This window comes from Marmota flaviventris, chromosome 6 (assembly GCF_047511675.1).
Source record: "Marmota flaviventris isolate mMarFla1 chromosome 6, mMarFla1.hap1, whole genome shotgun sequence".
In the NCBI taxonomy this organism is placed as follows: domain Eukaryota; kingdom Metazoa; phylum Chordata; class Mammalia; order Rodentia; family Sciuridae; genus Marmota; species Marmota flaviventris.
Genome location: NC_092503.1, coordinates 65201926 through 65224849, shown reverse-complemented (window position 1 = coordinate 65224849; position 22924 = coordinate 65201926). Strand labels below are relative to the sequence as shown.

The window sequence follows — 22924 nt, the reverse complement described above, 5'->3', positions numbered from 1 at the left end:
AAAGCCGTACTTTTGCTGCCAATCCCTATAAAGTAAATGCAAGGAATTCCCCAAAATGAATATGGAATTGGATATTAATGATGTATTTTTTCATACGAGGACTTATTTCACAGCTTTCTTCAATGAAATCAAACACGTTCAGGCCACTGGTCCTACAACACTTAGCATTATTACACCACAGCTTAATAATTCCATTTGGCTCCTTTCTTCTCTCTCTGTTCAAACACCTAGCAGAGACACAGTTTTAGTATACCCTATAAATGAACATTGATATCAGTTCCAATCATCCTTTTAGAGAACTTCCACTCTTGGATGTCTGTATTTTGAAGTAATATTTCCTATTTGGTCATGATAGCATTTTAAGAAACTAGCTCCCTTACGGAGAAGCCCAGCTTCATTAGTAAAATTCTTTGGGATGAAACCTGCTTTCTTCATCACACTTGAAAGAGCACTGGTTATAAAAGTAAGTCTTAATAATTAATTTGGCTTTTCTTTTAACCTGTAATGACCTTCATGTTTCATTATATTTTAATTGCTGGGACTGTGCTTTGTCTTAATGTTAGAAACTATCAAAAATATGTTCTGCTTTTTCAAATGATTAGCCACATTTTTAAAGGTGATGTAAGTATATATAATTTATCTTTACATTTTGTTAAATAATGTATTTTATTAATTTAAACATAATGAAGAAAACTAGGTTGGAAAAGACGAGCTGACAGAACTGTTAATCTCAGAGCTTTGAAATGTCAGAATCATATTAACAAAGAAGAGGCCAAAAAAGAAAAGGGAGTTTGCTCATAGGATATGAAAGGACCACGTTTTTTTTAATAATTAAAATTTATTTTGCCACTTTCTTCCATAAAATCAGGCATCCCTAACTAAGTGCTCCTACAGCAATCCATGCCTACCACAATCTTAGCATCAGTTACACCATAGCTTAATAGTTCTATTTGTCTCTTTTCTTTCTCTACTTGAGCACCTAGCTCAAATATTTGATCCATTGTTCTTCCTTATGTCCTGAAATCATAATTATACACATGCATTTTCTCAGTCCTTAAAGCAGTCTTTTAAGATAGATATTATTTTATACAGCTAAGAACACTAAGGCACATAAAATCGAGTAGTTTTCTCAAGCACATTCTGCCAGCAAGTATAGGAATCAGGATTTGAACTCAGAAAGACCTAGAATTCTTAGGCTAAGGTCACTGGACAATGCAGGCAGTTTGGAGCCCAGGAGGTTGAATCTAGTTGGAGGGTACCCTGGGGATGATAGCTCTTGCTAAGTTTTCTATAGGAAGTGAACTTAGAGTTGGATGTTAAAGAACAGGAGGATTTTTACATATGGAGATTGAAGTAGAAGGTGGGCCTTCAAGAGAAAAAGGTATTGCTTGTGTGGAATATGGTGGACTGTTAGCTTTCCCAAAAGGGCCAGAAGGTCTCAGAATTGGAAAGTAGCTTTTAAAGTCAGGATGGGGCACATCATGAGGGTTTCTGAATACAAAAACAAATTTTTGAACTATCGGATTTATAAAGAACTTCTGAATTCTAACCAGTGTTGCTCAGAAGGAGTGCTCAAACCGAAATACTTATGAACATTTCCCAACATGATAGAGGCATTTAGAAAGCACAAGTCATAGTTTTATTATCCTTACTTATCCTTACTTGAGTTTCTATTCCCCTAAAACTAAGGTGTCATTTTATAGAGGCACAGTACATGAGTAATTTGGAAAATCCTTTTGCTTTAAACATGGGCACCACCTTGTGGATAAACAATCCTTAGCATGATGGTTTTGGGGAAAAAAAAAAAAAAAACCTAAATTGAGAGCAATTTCTAGATCTTATGTTTCATGGATCCATTTACAAGAATTCTCTTATACAGAAAGACTTCATGCAAGTGGTTTCATGTCTCTTGATTATTTAATTTGAAAGTTATTTTTGCTGTTGTATTCAATTTATTTGATGGCATAAATTCAAAATTGTGATAATTTACCATTTTACTATGTTATATGAAAAAAAAGAATACCAAAGAAAGAAAGTATAAAGAAAAGGAAAACTGTGTTCATTTATTCTTTTAAGTGATATTAGACCACATCTAATTTTCAGGTGCATGAGTGTCGGTGCTTGCAAAAGTGATTGTGTTCATGTGTGCACGTGTGCATGTGTGTTTATTAAAAACATTAGTTATCTGACTTTAATATGCTCAAATCCCTAAGCCTACTTTCCACAAATTCAGAAGAAAGTAAATTCAAACTCTCTTGAAGCAAGCAATGAGGAAGATAGCTATGAAGATACCAACTCACTTTCTCATGGGCAAAGAAAAAAAAAGTCACTGACTGTATCTACTAAAGACAATCTCTATCATCAGCTAATCTAAAGCAAGGGAAAATAGGAGAGAAAAATGAAGAGAGAAAGAAGAAGATAGAGCCTTGTGATAATAAAGTTGAGCTGAAGAAGGAAGGGCAGGGATGTCAGGGTCTGTTTGTGGTCCCTGTGCTATCTGAGTCCTGCCTTGCTCTCCCAGAGCATGACCAGGCAAGATCTGAATGCTGACCCAGGTGGCCCACATCATCCCCTGTGCAGAATCTCATCTCAAGTCCTACTCTCCTTCCCTTTCACAAATTTCTGGCCCCACATCCTACCTAAATACATTGTGGAGACCAGGGGCCCCAGACTTCTTCCAGTTTAGAGGTTCTTAATTAGAGATTGTGCAAATCAGCTATCACTACCAACCCTCCTTAAGTTGATAATCAGGTGACATGATTGAACAGAGTATTCAAAAGTGCATCCAGCCAGGAAAGCAACTGGACCACTTTATGCCTGAATTCTCACGTAATAACTCACACTGGGAATTGTCACCTGACCAAACCTACTAGCCAGTCTTATCCCCAGTTGGCCAAAATTAGTGCAGTCTCAGCATTTGGTGTGGGGATGAGCTGAGGACCTCTTGTCCAGATAATGGGATTGTCACCTCCCTAGATAGCACTGTTCAACTCCTTCTGACAAGCACAACCCCCTATATTCTGCCACCTGAGAGCCAGGTGTAGGTGGGTGGGTGGGAGGAAATTCTCTGTACAAATGGACCAGTGGACAAGAGGCATTTATTCCCCACCTAAGTCTGCTTCTAGTTGCATCAAAACTGTTTACAAATCTGGAAAAAGCTCCAGCTCTGCCTACATTTCAGTGTCATTGAGGGAAGAGGAATGCCCAGCCTACTTTTTTTTTTTTTTTGGTACTGAGGATTGAACTCAAGGGTACTAAACCACTGAGCCATCATATCCCCAGCCCTATTTTGTATTTTATTTAGAGACAGGATCTCACTGAGTTGCTTAGCATCTCATTTTTTGTTGCTGAGGTTTTTAACCTTTGACATTGGGTTCTAGGCCACTTAGTCTTAGGCATCTTGCATTTTCTGGATTTGTGTTGTCCACTGTTTATGCCTCTGTTTGAGTTGAGTCTCCCAGACTACTGAGTGACTGGATATGTCAAGCCACCCCCACTCAATACTAGGCTCACAGCTCTCAGGAGACATCCTCCCTTCCTAACAGAGATGCTTGAGTGACCACACCTCCCATCTCTCCAGCTTTGAGTGACATGTTGATGGACCTAAGTTTCTGAAAGGATTAAATATAACCTACATTACTATAAATTCAGCTTACCTTAGTTTTCCCTCATAGATGTGCATATTTTAGATCCCTTCCTTCTATGAGTTCTTTGAGACAGATGGTAGATAAATCTCCTGTACTGTAAATCATGAGGAAATTGAACCTTTGTTTTTATTCCAAGAAGCCCAAATACAAATTCTCTGGAAAACTACATTAGAACAACGAGTTACCAAAGAGCAATAGAGCTGAATTTAAAAGACTTCTACAAGTGGGGTTTGCAAATGCTGGTCCTGTTTCCCTAAGTGAGAACCAGCTATTCTGATAGAATTTCTTTCTCCAAACCTTCAGAAGCACTTAGGGATTTTCTGTGCTAAAATGTCTTTTGGAGAAACTTATGTTATAAGATGAGAAAGAAACTGGAGAACAAAAATAATAAACAAAAACCCAAACAATCCCAATATGGGTATCTCATGTGAAGGTGTCTTGCAGTGAGCCTGTTGGATATGTTACACATGCTATGGAATATTCATCTTGTCTCTCTGTGATATCTGCCTTTGCGTTTGGTGTTACTGAGCCTTGGAGGTTATCGTGTATGCCAGTTGTGTGAAATAAGCGCAACTGACAGGATTTAAAGGCCAAGAGTAACCTTTCTAATCCATCTATTCCCCATTCCCTGCCTTAGGCTATGCCTCTTCTGCAAGACTGTACAACATCCTCGTTCCTCTGACAGGAGCTGTGCTTATTTCCTGAATGTCAGTCAAAGCCTCGCTCCTTGAGGAGGTGGAGAAATGCAAGTTTCTCCTTCTGACTGAATGGAAAACAGCTATAGAGAATTTCTAGAATAAGTTGAGCATTTGTATTTTTGCCAAGTGTACTTAACTTTTTTGCTTCTTTACTTCAGTAGTTCAGAAATGTAATTTATGTTTAGATTAATTAATAAAATTAATTTGGAATTAATTATATGTGTAATGATGAATTCATAATTAAAGAAACCTTTCCATTGTGAATGATAGCTATGTGATAGACATTGTTCTAAGTGCAGGGGATACAAAATAGAAGTGCTGAAGCTTGTAGAAATAGGAGATAAATAAATGTGCAATAAGTTAAGAAGTGATAAGCTCTATGAAGAAGACTAAAGCCAAGTTAGGAAACAGAATAACAGGTGTTGGGAAGTGGAGTATTATTTTATATAGGATTGTCAGGGAAGGCCTCTATTATAAGGTAATATCTGAGTATATGTCTGAAGGATGTCAGGAAAGACCATGCTAATATCTTAAGGAAGAGAGGACCGGTTTGGTTGACAATATTTTAAAAAGGTAATGTGAGGGGCCAAGAGAGAAAGCAGGGCCACTAGTTTAGAGGCCATCATAGTTAAGTCTAGGGAGGTAGAGTGGATTGGACTAGAGTGATCATTGCAGTGATTGGATTGTGGACCTGTTTTGAAGACAGAACTGCTAGGAATTCCTGATGGATCAGTTGTGAAGTATGGGGAAAATAAAGTCAAGAATGACACTGAGGTTTTAACATAAATAAATAGTTTCTGTTTTCTGACATGGTAGGTTTGGGAGAGGAGCCTGTTTGGTGGATGGTGGAATGATCAAGAATTCAATTTGGGGCATGTGGGGTTTGAGCTGCCTGCTGGGCATCCATATGACCAGCTGAGAAGGCAGTTGGGTATTAGAGTCTGGAGTTCAAGGTGTGAGGCTGAGGCAGGAGAAGCAAACTGAAGTATCATGAGTATGTGGATGGTGTTAAAGCCATAGGATTGCATGAGACCATCCATGGAGTGAAAGGAGAGAGGAAGCAGCAGGTCTGAGAATGGAGCCCTGGGCATCTCCAAAGCAGAGGTTGGGAAGGAGAGTGGCTTATGATATAGAAGAAAGCCAAGAATAAAGGGGCAGAGGAAATCATTCCAAGAAGGCACACAATCACCTTTGTTTAATGGCTGTTTAAATAGGGTAAAATTAATACTAAGAAATGGCCATTGGAGTTGGAAGCATATACATCACTGATTACCTTGATGAAATCATTTTTTTAATGAAACAATGGGAAGAAAACTTCCAAGGAATGGGTACAAGGGAAACAGAGCAGAGCTAATGGCAGCAGGGTATGAGGACAATTTCCTAGAGAGTTTTATAAAGAAGGGGAAGGAATATGGAGGAGCTGTGGCATCAAGGGAAGGGCTATTTCTCAAGAAAAGAGATATAACAGCATATTTGAATGCCAAAGGGAACTATCATCCAATAGAAGGAGAATAAACAGTGGTGCAAAAAATGAGAGGGGACAATTAAAGGCAGAAGAGGTTGAGATCAAGTGTACAAGTAGAGTGTTGGGGGAAACCAAAATGTGCTGATACAGGTAGAGGTGGGTTGGTAGGTTTGGAGGAAGTCTTTGGAAGGTTAGTAGGTGAAAATAAGACAGGGGAATTGGAGGCTCAAGGAAAAAGGAGCACTTATAACATAACAGTGTGGAAGAGTGAGTTGGCAACATTAGTGTTGCTCATGCTTCCCTGCACATCAAAACCATGGGGGGTGGGTTTGGGGCTTGTCAAAACACTAGTTAAATCACTTTAAAAGTTTTTGATTGAGTAGATCTCGAAGGTACCCAAGAGTTTTAATTTTTACTGGTTTCCAGAAGATGGTGTGCTGCTGGCCCACAGATGAGAATTTGGGGCCCACTGGACTGTTGGGATGAGTGGTAGGGGTACCTCTAAAGGCTGCCTGGTGCCTGAAAGTCATCCATGAAAGTGAATTTGTCAGCATGGTTGTATGTCCTTGTCCTGCCCTGTTCCGTGGCTCAAAAACTGTCAGAAGTAGGCAGTTAGTTGGACTGAATCAGTAAAAGAAGCAAAGAATTGATATCACCAGGATACTTGGGAAGGTTTACTTCTCTGTGATGTCTTTGTATGCTGAAAATGCAATGTGTAACTTTTTTTATTATAAATAGAAAGGATTAGAGGCTGAGAAAGAGTAAAATGAGAGTTTGTGGTTGAAGTTCAGTGTTGTAGGGCTTAGAAGTAAAATGGAATAATAGCCACCTCTGGCCTTAAGGCAAGGAGAAACTTAAGTCCCTTTCCCTAAAATACCTGTTTACTATGTTGTTTCTATGATCTACTAAAGAGCAAAATTCTGAAATGTACTTTGAAAAACTCAATTTCTTTGTATTTTATGTCACAAACTGAATTTTAAGAGGATTAGAATGTTCTTTGAAAATCTTTATATGTCCTCCTAAAAAAAATAAGCGGTAATGTACTGAGCTTTACACATAGGAAATGAGTATTGGTTGATGCATTAAGGAGAAAACTGGGCTGTTAAGAGTGAGGACCACAGCTCACTAATCAAAACAGAGAGAAAATAACTGACTTAATTCAGAACAGTATTGATTCAGATGAGTAGGTTTAGCAGCAATTTAAATTTAGTATATTTACACATTAAGCAGTACTATATAAGTTTTTTTAATGTAGCTGATGATCTTCTTTTTATTGAAAAACAAAACAGATTTTATTGGAGCCAGGCGTGATCCAGGACGTCTTAGCAGCTGGCAGTCACCTACAACTGTTGGAGCTTCTCAACTTATGTTCCCACTATCTTATTCAGGTATGTGAGCTTACCTCCTGACCATGTGCTCTTCACATTCCCTTCCACTGCAGTTGTAAGCTATCCCCCATCAATTGGAGCCCAATTATAGGTAAAATGTGTGTGTGTCGGGGGTGCCCTGTGGTGGTACAATTTCTCCAGAAAACTCTCCTAAGAGGGCAGCTACAGTTCTTGTGTCTGCAGATGTGAATGTTCCCCTCCATCCTCCCTTCCTGCCCCAGGTCTCCACTGCCCTCAGGCAGCAGATTAATTCAATAACCATGCCCAGGCTTCTCTGTGGGACCCTGGGGTGATGACCCTAGAAAGTATCTTGATCTGAAGTAATGTTGTCTGGTTTTGGAAATAACCACTAATATAAGAAAGTCAAATAGTAACAGTAACAGTACAACACAAAAGTCATACATGATTAGTTACCATGTAAACTTCCCAGGCTGTAAATGCTGGAGAAGGAACCGGTAAGCTGTACATCCTTGCTTCCCTGATTCACTGGCCCTGTGAGGTAGGCGGGGGAGAGAGAACATCCATTCTCTGAGCACCTACTGTGTATTCACAGATGTTTCACATTCAGCCCTCACAACAGTTTTGCACATTTTTAAAAACGAAAAATTAGAGAATTTAAATATACTATACTTGCTGGGGGCAATTTGACTGGTAAATGGTAGGTCTTCTGATTCCAAAGGCCTGTTTGCCCCTTGGATGAAAACCCTGTTGGGTAGGAAAATATAGGACATCTTAGGCAGCCTCATGGTTGTGAGACTTTTTTATTTTACAGAAAGCTAAGAAATAATTTCCTATTTTAGGATTCTTCCATTTCCACCACTGGTTTCACTTTGACTTGCAATTATTACAGCATTACAACAGTAATGAATATTAATTTAAAAAAAACAATAAATTAACACAATTTTATTATCTTCATGCATGTGACATAATATTAGAGAGCAGAAAAATCCTGTTTGTTTTCCTGCCCAATTATTTTATTTTCCTTGCTGATCATTTTCTCTAATTCTAAATATGTCCTTTATTATTGACTTCTGTTACCCACTAGGTAGTTTACAAAGCTCTTTCTTATGGAGCATCTTATTTCATCTTCCTACCAGTGCTGGGAAATGGGAACCAGTGCTTCCCAGGGAGACAGTGTGAGGAATGTCAGCCATGCTCACCTCAGGAGCAATTCAAACACAGTATATGAAATTTTTATCATTATCTAGGCACATTTAATCTTGACAGTAAATGTTTAACTTTTTTATCTATTTTCTTTCCTTTTCCCCTCAATATTGTTGGGTGGTATGGGAATGTTGTTTCTAATTCCTTTTTGCCAGTAGCAAATGGGAATCATATAGAAAGGTTACAAGACTTTGAAAGTGCGTATTTGACTTGTGAAATTGAAGTTACTTTTATTTGACATTTCTACATCAAATACTGCAACTAGAGTTTTAAGCATCATTGGCTGATTCACTTTTTCCATGGCAGATAATAATCAGTGATGCATATTGACAAGTTTGATTAGAGTGCAAATTATTATGATGCACATTATAAATGGTGTGTATATACAGGTATGTGTGTGTATGTCTTTACCTATGATTTCCTATAAATGGGAATTGCAAATGAATATTAGAATTTTATGTGCATTTTTCTCTGCCCCATTAGAGGAATTTGTTGAGCTCTTCAGTGACTTGTACTCTTTGGGATTGAACTCTTGTGCTTCTTTAGTTTGCTGAGGTGGAAGTGAAGTTAGCACACAGACATATTTTGTGGCAGTAATTATTCAGGCTTCTTGAACAGTGGTTGAAACTTTCAGTCTTTTCACAAAAATATTTTCATTTTATTTTCTCACATTACTTTCCCTTTTTAAATTATTATTTTTTAGTTGTTAATGAACCTTTATTTTATTCATTTATTTGTATGCGGTCCTGAGAATCGAACTCAGTGCTTCATACATGTGAGGCCAGGGCTCTCCCACTGAGCCAGGACCCCAGCCCATACTTTCTCTTTTGATCTTCGATTATTGCAAGATCTTGAACTTGTAGAAGGAAACATAAACTGTATGAGACCAAAAACATGTGTATGTAGAAAACTTACTACTTTAGTCTTTTAAAAGTACATATTTTCCTTATCTCTCAGGATAAAAATTTTTGTTGTATTAGTCTGCTCTTATATTTTAACACAGTCTTAAAACTATATATATTTACTAATTTTTGGCAATATTACTCAACTGATTTTGAATTTCATGTGGGACCATTTTGTGAAGTATATGAAAATATTTTTGTTAAAATGAAAAATCCCCAGTGCTTAAAATGTATGAAAAGTTATAGCCTGCTAATCAATAAAAGCTGATATATTTCTCCATTCTTGTTTGGTACTTTGTTCAAGTAGGGAGTTTTTGAAACTTTTTTCCTCACTAAATGTCTGGTATTGTTTTGTTGTTCTTAAATTTCCATCTTTTTTGTTTGTTTGTTTCCCTACTGAAACTGTGAAGGATAGACCCATCTTCTAAGACCCAGTGTTATTCTCCAGTGCTCATTAAAAAGCATGTCCAGGGAGAACCCTCAGTGGATCTTCCCTGAGCCTTCCTGGCTACCAGCTATTGTCTTGGCCTGAAACTCCTCTGAATACCTGTAAATATTGCTGCTACCCTTCCCTGCCCTCTCCCCCACCCCGCAAAATAGAAGAGACATTTTGAGTCCACTCTGCTGATTCCTTTCTCTTGCTCATCCTCTGGCAGGCTGCTGAGGGTAGGAACCCCAAACCCAAGCCTCAAGAACAGTACCTCTCATGTCAACAAAGGTAGCTATTGAATTAGCCCCCACCAGGCTGTGAGGCCTTCACACAGGTTCTCAAAGCATGTTTGTGGAAACAAGGGAGAGGCCCATATGGCAGGGAGTTGGCCACAACAGTTAAGGGCCACCCAATCCTGTTAAGCGATTTACAAACAACCATTCAAGTCTGCATTCTTTCTTGCCAGCTTTGCAGTGGGATTCCATAGGACTCTCTCCTGTGTAGGCTGTCATGATAGTATATTGAGACCTTTCAGACTTTTGTCTGCTATTTGAGATTCACAGCCTAGATCTAGTCCCAGATACAATGTGAAAGCTTCTTTCTCTTTTCCTTGTTTACTGGGCTTTTCCAGAAAATTTCACCAGAAAGGTGCACCAATTAATTAAAGAACAGTTCCTGCCTTTCAAACAGGTCCTGGTAAAAGGCACAAATGACCTTGCTTTTCGAGTTTGTGTGTTAACATATATTTTATTCACTGTTTTAAATATTGTTAAGGAAACTCTAGGATAACAGTTTTCAGAGTGATAGGATACAGATATGGATTTCAACATGTCCAATGGTATACTAAGTTTCTTATATAAGTGTCACAAACTTTTTGAATCTGGTTTGGTTCTCCAAACTCTGATTTTTTTTTTCCTAGTCAATTTCATTTCTTTTTTTTTATTTCTTATTTTTTTAGTTGTAGTTGTTACAATATCTTTATTTATTTATTTTTAATAAATTTTATTTATTTATTAAAACTGGGTCTACCCTTCATACTTCCAGCAGGGAAACAAACAAACAAACAAAAAAGATGGAAATTTGCTGAAGATCAAAACCAGTACCTCACAAGGCAAGTGCTCTACCACTGAGCTACAGCCCCAGCCCCTTTCTAATCAATTTCTAACTAACTATTGAACATCTCCAGCTAAGTATCACATTCAAACTTCATGTATGAAAACCTGCCCTTCTCTATACTGACAGTACATTGTTCTGCTTGTTGCCTAAAATCCTGTGACGTTTTAGATGCCTTCCTCACTACCCTATCCAATCAGTCACCAAATTAGATAGAGTCTACCTCACAGATGTCTCTCCCACCTCATCCTTTTCTCCAGCACTAAAGTTACTGCCTTTTTTTAGACCCTCACCCTTCTTGCATAAGGGCTACAATTAGGTCATAATATTCTCCTAAGAGATTTGCTTGTTTCTGTACTCTATCCAGGCCAACCCCTAGTCCTTTGAGCATCATTATCTTTCCCAGGAAAGGGAATCAACATTTATAGGGGACCTATCAGTGCTGAGTGTTTGGCAAGGACTCAGCTTTCCATTCTGTTAAGTAACCTCTTAAGGCAGGTAGGTGTTATATTCTTTTTACAGATGGAATAATTTACATGCCTAAATAAGGTGTTAATCTTGTTTGGAAACTTCCACCAACCACCCTGATGGAATGGTCATGTACAAAAATTCTCAGCTCTATGTCTCTAGCCAGGCTGATTCCTCCCCAGCCTCATCTCTAGGCATAATGCCTTTCCTAGCCCACTTTGATCTGAACCCTGAGACAGAACTCATACAGGACTTATCATCAGGGGAGAACAGGTGGTGGAGATCTTCAGGCTTTCCATCTCCCTTAGAAAATAATGAAGGGCAGGAGTGAGTGGAGAAAACACACACACACACACACACACACACACACACACCCCATGTCCTGTGCTGATACACAAGGTCATAAGATCAGGAGTATTCAACCCTGGACTCTGTTTTGTATCCCATGAAAGTGATGCCTTAGGAGCCATGTGCTTTACTAAAGATGCCATTTTTTTTTGTAGTCAGCTTTCTAAAAACAAAACAAAACAAAACTTTAATAAATGCTTTCTATATTTTGTACCACCTTCCCCAAATAGTATAGGCTATTGCTTGAATAGCTAGTTTTCTTTCTATTCACCAGGTATTACAGCCTTTATAAAGATATGTAACTTGAATGTGTTAATAAGAAAGAACATCACATAGACTTCCAATAAAACAAAGTAGTGAATTCATAAACTCCCTTTGAAAGGAATGTGCTTCTAATATCTATTCCCAGGCAGCAGGTGGCAGTGTGAATCCACCAGATTTCGGCAGTTAATTTAAAGCAAAAATCAGAAAAAATGAAAAGAAAAATTATTTATTTTGCTACATATTAGTCTTCTGACCTAATCAGTAAAAAAGTCATTATTCACACCACACTGGGCAATATGCATTGTAATTTTTAACAAATAATAGGAAACTGTTAATGTGTTCATAGGAAATACAGTTTTGTCTTGGGCTTCTGTGGTCATTTATCACCGCACTTTGTGAAATCACTCATTTGTTCTAATTTGAATGTAAATGACTCTAAGGTTTTACAAATAAGGTGACAGACTCACATAAATGTAATTGCAGGGTTCATCTCCCTCTTTTTATATATCACTCATTAGGTTATGAATTAAATACATCGTATTAAACCAGGGGCATGTCCAATGATGATATTGTAATGGCAAATTACTCTATGCTATTAGAGGTGTATTTTTTATTCATGGACATTAATTTGTCATTAAGCGGCATTAGTTTAGCACTTTTATGTGAAAGACGTGACCTGCAAGAGGAGACGTGCTGCTGGGATGTGAAAGGAAAGTGATGCCAGGGCTGTAGGTAGAGCATTTTATCACTGTAGGGAAAACAGAGAGGGGTGCTTGTTTCGTTTGTTTTGTTTTCTACTTTTACAAGCCTGAGAGAAGATCATTTCCCCCAGACTGAAGGCATTGGTCTGTTTACAGTGTGCAGTTTGGATCATCCAGAGAATCCAAACCCAAAGCATTACCCTGAGTACTAATGTAAAGGGGATGCTGAGGTGGGCAGCAATTAGTCTCCCCCTTCATGAATGATATGTATCTAGCACCCCTGTCTTCATTCAGTTTTACACTCAGGGGACTACAGGAAGAATTGGTCATGTTCCCTCCTTAGTGAAGGTACAAAGGTTTAGAGAATGTTTTACATTATTCTTTCATCAGGGTTCTAGGGAATATTTTGTACTAAAAAAAAAAAAAAGAAGAAGAAGAAGCTGTTGTTATAAACAGTGATTTTACTATTTTTTTTAGCTAAGAAAATATTTTTCTACTTTCAACTTTGAGAAGCTCTGGATACTTAAAATCCCTTCACCAAAGCTGAAAGTATCTGAGCCTTGTGTCCTTCTGCTGTGGCATCATTCTTTGCAGGGTGTAAAGTGCTTAAAAAATGGCTCACCACCTCCAGTTATACTGTTTTGCACCAGTTTTTAATCATATCCTTCCCTCGCTTCACATTGTATGAGCTCAGTATGTTCAGTAATCTTCCCTTGCTTGTTAAATATTGAAATTTTGTATTATAGTAGGAAAAATATATTAGTAGTCTCCCATTGCTTTTGTCCACTGGACACACTTTTTTGAAGTTGGAAATGCTTTCTTTGGGGGTTGAATTTGACACTGAGGCACTTACACAATTTACAGTATTATAATAGAGTATCACTCTTTAACTAAGTAGTACTGCAATGACTTATAGGAGGTTATTTTGCCTAAACAATGTATTATTACAATTTTAATTATTAAACCAACCATATTGCCTAAATACATAATATATAGTGGGTGTTCTGAATAGGATGATTTATCTTCAAGGTTGAGAAGAAGTTATAACTCACACTCATTTTTCTTCAATGTTAAACCATTTTTTTCCTACATTAGAGAAGAAAAATTATTGTACCAAAATATATATTTAATATGCCATAATCAAATACACTAACTGCATGCCATTCCATAGTTCATCAGAGCTGATACCCCTGTGTTTGGAGAAAGTTTGGAAGTATAATGTTTGGAAAATATATTATAAATATAATCTTTTGGATTTTTTTAAGTCAGTGGAAATGATCAGGAAGGGTACAAATGTAATCAGATCTATTAAATCATAGCCAACTACTAATTATTTGTTCTAATCAAGAGTGTTTGCTATCTGGCACAAGTAATCCAGAATATCATATTTGCCAAATATCATTCATATTTGGCTCTGAAATGCATCATAAGATCTTTAGTAGCCATTTTAGGGCCCCAATTAATTTTTTCATATGCTATTATGTTGACTTTCATTTCCCAAACCCACAGCAAAGGATGCCAGAGGCAGGCTTACTGACTGGGGAAGTCATTTTGGCATTTTAATTTTTTATGTGGAAAATCTAGAGCTGATTGTATTTTCTTTGGGAGTTTTTAAAGTCAGGAAGGAAATCTTGAAGGATTTTTCTGATGTTCGTAACTTCTATTCTAACTATTATTAGCTGGGCAATTTTAAAATCACATTCAGTATAATTTTTCTTCTCAAAAATAAAATGTTTTTCTGAGCATGGTAGCACACTCTTGTAATCCAAATGACTCAGAAGGCTGAGGCAGGAGGATTGCAAGTTCAGTCAACTTCAAGTTCAACAACTTAGTGAGATCCTGAACAACTTAGTGAGACCTTGTCTCAAAACAAAAAAATAAAAAGGGCTGGGGATGTGACTCCATAGTCAAGCACCCCTGGATTCAATCCTCAGTACCAGATAAAATAAACTAAAAAGTTTCCAGTGGTTTATAAAAAGCTACAGTTCAGAATCAACAATCAGTCAAACAAGTATCAATTATACTTAATTCCATTATTAGTACTTGGAAATTAGAGGAGGTTAAAAGAAAACCTGTTTCATTTGAGATACTCATTCTCCCTCCCACCTTCCACATACAAATAATTCTACTCCTAGTGGAATATCTACTCTCTTAGCTAAGTCTAAACCACCATTTAACTCCTTACTCCAACAGTTTCCTCCTGTGTTTCCTGTGGTTTCAATCTCTCCTCCATGGTCATCTTCTTTTCAGTGTATAAATAGGATCAATAAGGTGGGAGAAATTTTTCTGCTTTTCTCCTTACCACAGCTCTCTCTCACTACAAAACTGAGGCCAGCTTCTTCGTTTCCTGCCTTCTACTAATTCTTTGGCTCTGTTGAACTCAGTCTTCTGCTTTCATTACTCTTTTCCACCGAAGGTCACCAAAGTCTCCTCACTGTTAAACCCAGTGAGCCTATTGTTGTATCTTAATGTGACCCCCTACAACATTTGAGTCTGGTAGCTCCATTCTCTTCTGCACCTGTCCTTCTTTAGGGTTCTCCCCCAGTTCTACTCACTTCTTTTCAGTTCTTTCGCAAACTCTTCTCTCTTGAGCTCCTTGAATATCACTCCGGGCTGGGGATTGTGTGCTGGTGCTCATGTCCTCTGCTCACTACCACTCTTCCTTGTGTCTGAGGATTTATTTATCCCCTGTCCTGAGCTTCAGCCCTGAGGTCAGCTGGCATTTCCACTTGGTATCCCCACATGCACCTCAAGTGTATGCTTCTCTCCCCCTTTTCATAAGGGACCACCATCCTTTTAGTCACCCAAACCAGAAATCTTGGCATTGAAAAGGTAAGGTACAGGCACCCTCCTCCATCTCCTGCTTACAGACTAGTTTTCCAGTAGTTTCTTTCTTGTGTCCCTAATGTACCCAAAGATAATGTGCCTTATCATTTCTAAGCCAACTGTCTCCTGGATATGCCACAGGAAATTGACTTTCCCAAGTGTGAGCCCAAGCCCCAACCCAAGAGTCATCCTAGAACCTCCCACCTTCCCTGTGCCCCAGACACACCATCTCCAAGACCTTTCAACTCTACCCCTTAACTTTAAATCTTTCTTTCTCTTCCCATTACCACTGCCTTAATCCAGATCTCCATTACTTATTTCCTGGACTAAAAAAACCTCCTGCAAACCAACGAATCTGCCTTCACTCTTATCCTCCTCCAAAATTCTGTTTGATTGATTTTGAAATGTATTTTTTTAATCCATGAAAAATTCCGTTTGATTTTTTTTTTTAAATAACAACCTGATCATGTCACGCTTTTGCTTAAAATCATTCATTATTTAGTGGTTCACTATAGCCTTCAGGATAAGGTTCTCTTAATTTGACACACAAAGCCTACCTTTATTAGGAAACTTCTTGTCCCTTTAGCTTTACTGTTTTGACAATTTATTGCTCAGGTGCGGTGCCACAGGCACTGTGAACTTTTTGCATTTGCCTGTACCTAAACCACATTGCACAAAACCTCCTTCTCTGTGGATTATTTTCCCCTCGTATTGTCATCTTCTGAATTGCTACTTAACCTTCAAGTACTTGGCTCACATATTTCTCCTTTCTCATTGCCTAATCGGTTCACCCAGTAGGCATTAGAGTACTCTCTTCTTTCATTTGAACAGTCTTCTGGGAGGCTGATCACAATGTATTGTGTTGATTTATTTATTTTTCTCCTTGTGATACCAGTGCGTCTCCCAAAGTTGTATGAAACTATGCAAGTTACTTACCCTCTTTGCCCCTCAATCCTTACCTGTGACATATATACAGTATCCTTTATGCAATCTACCCCTTAAGGACATTGAAGGGTTCAATGGTATAGTGCATGCAAAGTATCCTACAACTCAGTGTCCTACACCAGTAGGTGTCCTGGAAACCAGAGCCAATGTAATGGGATGTTTCACTTGTGCTAATATGCTGAGTCAGCTTTGCTAAACTTCAAAACAGCATTTTTCAGCACACGATGACTGGGGCCAGAATTATCCATTGTTGATGATGGCTGTGTTGCTATGCTGCTCCCTGCTAGATTTCCAGCTTACCAGAGACGTTCCCAAGGAGCAATATAAAATTATTCATGAGGCTTGGATATTATGCATACAATTGATTATGAAAATGTACCAGTAACCTAATTGTGGAATTCCTCTGTTATACAGCACAAATATATTTAAATAGGCCTTCCAAAACTCTAAGAATTAGAGCCTGCTGCAGATTTTTTTCCTTGTATTTGTTGAATTGCTGCTAATATTTTGTTTTTATTTAATCAAACTGTATCATATGCATATTTATATTTCTATATGAATATGTAGTTACTTATAGTTGTCCCAACATTTACATGTTTGTATACAAATACATCTATTATATATTTATACATACACCTTCTTATATATTTATACATACAAAAATACCTGGGTTTACATAATTTTATCATATCACAAATAATCTGGCCTGCATTGTCAACGAAATGCTCATTTTTTTTCTCCAATAACAATTAGACATTAGCCCATCGACTCTAAGATGGCATTGAGAACATTTGCAATCCCTGTACATACATGATAAACATGGTAATTTATTTCCCTACATGATTCATCCCAAGGCTATTAAGAGGCTTGGGCTTTGTTTATTTGTTGGTTTGTTTCAACCTGTTCCAAAGGGCCAGCCCTGCACCTCACATCCACACCAGTGCCCTTTATGTTGCTTCCTCGACTTCCAGAGTATCACAATCCTTTCCTGCAGCACCAGGTTGGGTACTCACGTAATATGTTGATTTATAAATAGGTTGTAATCCAAATAGGGAACAGGTGGAATCACAACTGGGTATGGTGTCTTGGATATTAATGGCTTGGCTCAGCAGTGGAATTTCTAAAGCTGTATACACTTTTTTTTTGTCTTAATTATGCATTCATTAAAAGCTTTTATACCCAACAGAATAAAGTAAATATTTTTTGATCTCCATAGTGTGCTCCCAGACTGTAGATTTGCACAGCAGGGTCTTGATAATCTGAATAAATTGTATTTCCCCAAGGAGTTTATCTTTCAAATAAGGTCATAAAGAAATGCAGCTCCCCCATCTTTAGATTTCTCTGTATGCCTTTTCTGCTATGAGTAATATACAGATTGAAAACCAGAGTATATTATAGTAAAACTTGCTTGTGGTCCAGTATAGTATCTCAGTCTGTTCTGCTTGATTATCTCTGGTGAAACATTTTTTAAGTACAAAAGAAATGAATGTTTTTATAAGACAACTATGATTTTTGTAGAAAAATGAAGTCCATAATAGACATTCAGTATTTCCTTCTCTTTGCTTGGCCAGTGAATGAAATTGATGGGATAGGCAAAGCTATAGTTTAAGTAATGTCAACAACATTTTTAAATGGAATAATGATCATGATAGCTGTTGTATGTTGAGCATCTACTATTGGAAGGCAATTTACATACATTTCTAAAGTCCTTTGCATAGATCTGGAATGCAGCATCACTTCTCCCAGTTTTCAGATGAGAAAATTACACTTAGAAAGGGTTTCCACTTTATGAGGCATCTAGATGGGTCAGCTTTAAGTCATTTGCTTTTCCTACCATTCCAAACTGATGCCACTGTGGTACAGCAAAATTGGAACTTTAGCAGTTTAAAAGCTATCAGGCTGTGGTTTTGCATGCTGACACACAGCAGCTCTGCTTACTGACACTTTACCATAGAGGCTTGCAGCACTTAACAGATACCTATAACAGATAACTAACTCCAGTAGCAGGAGCAGGTAAGAAACAAAGAAATGGGTACAGAACAATCCCCCTTTAGGCTTAATGCAGTAAAAGTCCCTAATGTATATGAGCTAAAAGTCCCCAGGTAGTTGACAAACTTGTACCCATAAAAGGAATGTAGAATGTACCCTCCAATAGAATTGCACCAACTCCCTTTCTTCAGTGTATCCCAAACTTGCTTATGTATAAAAAAATAAAAGCTCTGCTATGCTCTGGGCTCAGAATTTGGGAATGATCCTTCTGGGCTGTGGTGCCACTAATAAAGTGTTGCTTCCAGATCTTAGTGTCCTGAGCCTCATTTCCCACTACACCACCAGCACCATTGTCCCTACAATTCACAACCTAATGAAGGAGATGGAAAATACAAAAATAAAATCTCAAATAAATGTATACAGTTGGACGTACATATTTCAGAGTCATAAAATAATGGGATGGCAAAGTACCCAATATTGTTTTGGAGGCTAAAAATAGCATACAGTGTAAAAATTTCTTTCAATAACTTTTTTTCCCTCTTTCTAGGCTGCTGTATTTATCTCCAGTGTAGCTAACATTCCAGACATATGCCTTTATCTAAATTTTTAAGTATTGAAATGTTTAATATATTTATTTAATATTTAATAACTGTTTGTTTAAAATACTTAAAATACTTCACTGTTTTTGAGAAGAATCTATGTTTTATTCTATTAAGAAGTAAAAGTTGAAATTTTCTTGCCTTCCCATTGTACATCAATCAAAACTCACCAAGTAGGAACTTTGTGAAGACAAAAGGGAAGGTCTAAAGATATGAAGAGGCTGTCTGCACCTTGATGCACAGCTGGTGACAATAAGGTCAAACAAATAACACAAGCAGCTCGTGCTATTAAAAGACAAAAGAGGGGACAGTCCTTCAAGCTGGAGTGGGCTGCCTTTCCAAGAAATGAATCTGATCTGATCCTGGTTGTCCCCAGGACGGGGAGAGTATTTATTCTCTGTGTGTGTATGTGGAGGTATGTACCAGGGATTGAACTCAGGGGTACTTGACCACTAAGCCACTTCCTCAGCCCTATTTTGTATTTTATTTAGAGACAGGGTCTCACTGAGTTGCTTAGCACCTTGCTTTTGCTGAGCCTGGCTTTGAACTCTCCTCCTTCTGCCTCAGCCTCCTGAGCTGCTGGGATAACAGATGTGCACCACTGTGCCTGGCAGAACTTCCCCTTTCTTAAGAGCCACTTTCAATATGTTGAATTATTTTAAAATGCTTTACAGATAATAACCATTAGGGACAAAGGACTCTTAAAGTTCTTGTAATACAAAGAAAAATTATAAGACAACTCATTTCCTCCTGAAAATATTTAATTCTCTTTTGACAAACAGAATGGCCATTAGAGTTTTCTGATCATCACTAAATAGCAAAGAAGTAAGGTCCTTTTTCAGCATCTGGAGGGTTCTTTAGCCTTCCCATTGTACATCAATCAAAACTCACCAAGTAGGAACTTTGTGAAGACAAAAGGGAAGGTCTAAAGATCCAGGGTTCTTATGTATCTGGCACCACAAGTGGGCATTCCACCAATTATTTGAAATATCAATATAACCAATTATTTGAAAGACTTGATAACTAGATAGCATCATGAAATAATTTCTTAAGATGAAATCAACACCTGAGACCTTCTTTCTCAGGGAACTGTGGGTGATCTGTTGTTTTGCCCAATCATGAAGACTGTTATTTCTAATAACAAAGAGGAAAACCAGGCTGATATTTTTTCTTCCATGTGAGGTCTCGGAGGGGCCTTACAACTTGTTATTTTTTCACCCATAATCCAACAAACATTTTTCAGTTATAACATTATGATTAATATTTTTCAGGATTCATGAATCCTAAGATGCAAAACATACTTTTTATTACTGATGGTTCCTGATTTAAGATAATTTGACTTAGTATTTTTTGACTTTATAATGGTATAAAGTGATACACATTTAGTAGAAACCATACTTTGAATTTTGATATTTTCCCTGGGCTGGCAATACTGTAGCGATACTGGACATAAACAACAAGCAACAGCTCCCAATCTTGAAGGTAAAAAACACAGTATCCTGTGTGGCTGAGCTATGGTGTTTGGTAGGTTAAGTGTAGAAATTTACTTTCAACTTGTGATATTTTCAGTTTATGATGGATTTGTCAGGAGTTAACCCTATTATGAGTCAGGGAATACCAGTAACTTATTAGGAATACATTTAATGTTGGAAGATAAATGTATGTATGAATAGCTTAATGACAGGTTATTTGATATGTGCTAGGAGATGTGAAGTGGGAGATATTAGAATTGCATCAGTAATAGAATGTCCCAGTTACTTATCATTTCTTCCTTGGTACTTCCTCCTAATAAGCAACTGATAAAATGTTTTCATCTCATTTTGAGTTAACATTGTTAAAAATCAAACCATTCTGGTTTTTGTACAGAGTCAGTTTATCAGGTTATTTGGAATAGTTGCTGGGGAGGTTTTTATAAAAGGAGGATTTCTTGATTTTACAGAAAAGGTGACTTTTCCTTGAGAGGAGTCCTTAAATTATGATGTAGTGTTAACATGCTGTTATAACCTCAAGTTTCATGTGTGTTATTACACGCTGGGCATTGAAACCTTGTCTTCTGACCACCTTTATCTATAGTAAAGCATTGACATGTGATAATTGGGGTGGCATATTGAAGGAGGGATGTATCAGTGAAGGGCATCAGTAATTGAAAATGAAAGGTCATCATTATATTGGTGAAATGCAGCATTGTTAATTAATCACATCTGTTGAATGTTATTACTCAAAGAAAAAATTAGAACGTTATTCAATTTGGTCATCTCAGAGGCTGAAAATTCAAGAAATCAAATGGTATTATGCTTATTTTAACCTTGAGAGAAGTTTAATATTACCTTCAACCCAAGTCATAGTTTTCCACACTGATAGCACATGTTGTTGGTGCTTATTTTTCTTTCACAAGTCAGTGACATTCTCAGAACTAGATGAGGCAACAAGAGAAATAGCTGTTATTAAGATTGTGTTTTGCACAGGTATTCTTAGTGCTAAGTCAAAGCATCTCCATCAGATTTCTGAATCTTGTCAGTTTAACAAGGACTCCTAGAATTGAGGCAGTGTGCTCTGGGACAGATATTGGGGGGGGAACTACAATAGATGCAATCATATGACGACAGATATTTCCTGTGTTCTGTGTAATTCCTGTGCCAAGCACATGATTAAACTGCAGTGCTGGGTGGGCAAGGACTTACTGACAAGCCAGGGAGTCATGGGTATGGCCAAAACTAAAGACTGTGTTTTATTTATTATTTATTTATCTATCTATTTATTTATTTATTTATTTATTTTAAATATTTATTTTTAGGTGTAGATGGACACTACACAATGCCTTTATTTATTTATTTTTTTATGTGGTGCTGAGGATCAAACCTGGGTCCCTCCCATGCTAGGCGAGTGCTCCACCGCTGAGCCACAATCCCAGCCCCAAGACTGTGTTTTAGAAATACAGATTATTGACTCCATTCTTGTATTGCTGTTGGAAGTCAGGATATATGTAAAACTAGGCTGTGGGATATGCAGATCCTCGCCATAAGGCTACACCCTTCTTCCCATCCCAGGAAGTGCAGTTCAATGCAAGTAAATCTGGATGACATTATTTCAAGGGTAAGCTTAAAACTGCTGTAAATTGTAAAACAGTTATTGTGTGAAATTTGGTTATTTATTGTCACTATCTGCTTATTTGAGATCTTTAAGATCTTACCACTGATTGCATTCCATTACACATAAGACCCATGCGGGAACCTCATTCTCTTGCTGCCTTCTGTGGTCTGGGAGAGGTGGCAAAAGGGCCACAGGATCAACTTGTCACCCTCACACTGCCCATTCCTCCCACTTATGTCTTAGTCACCTGATAATTTGCCTCAAAAATGTAATTACCTCAATTATATTTACAATTACAAAAATGTAATTGGCATCAAAAATGTAATTGAATATAACCCAAAATAAGACAGTATTTGCCTTTCCCATGCTTTCTTTCCTTGCCATATTCACTAGTTAATTTGGGGAATAACCCATTTAAGGATCTAATCAGGTAAATAGGCCATATGAAAAGACTGGATTTGGGAAATACATAGGGCTTAAAAATTACTGGACTCGGAAAACTGGTGTTTATTCTACAGCTAGTACAACACCAGGGACATATTTTATGGCTCTTCTGCTATTTAACTTGTCACTCACACTATAAGAAACAAATACAAGGGGGAAAGAAGCCAAATATCCCTCAACCAAAGGAAAATAAATATTATTTAAAACATTCCCCAAAGAACAACAATGTATGCACCATAATCCTGAATGAAAACTAAATTTCAAGCAGGAAACTGTGACAGAAATGAAACCTGTTTAGAAAGAAAAGAGAAAGATTGTCTTTTACTCAAGAGAGTTTCTTGTTGCTGAGCTATAATTTCCATTCAGAACCACTGCCTCTACATGGGTGTTCGTATTTTTAAAATTGCAGAATGTATGAGAACTGAGACAATCTCATAATTAGA

General features: G+C 37.5%; 1 protein-coding gene across 3 annotated transcripts in view; it reads left to right on the top strand.

The window, feature by feature from the left end:
• Positions 1–22924, top strand: part of Klhl32 (kelch like family member 32) — a 200905-nt gene that overhangs the window by 116101 nt on the left and 61880 nt on the right. For all 3 annotated transcript variants that reach the window (XM_027928168.2, XM_071613899.1, XM_027928169.3), the window contains one exon: positions 7100–7198. In XM_027928168.2, coding sequence (XP_027783969.1) covers positions 7100–7198 — 99 coding nt within the window. The remainder of the gene's footprint in view (positions 1–7099; positions 7199–22924) is intronic.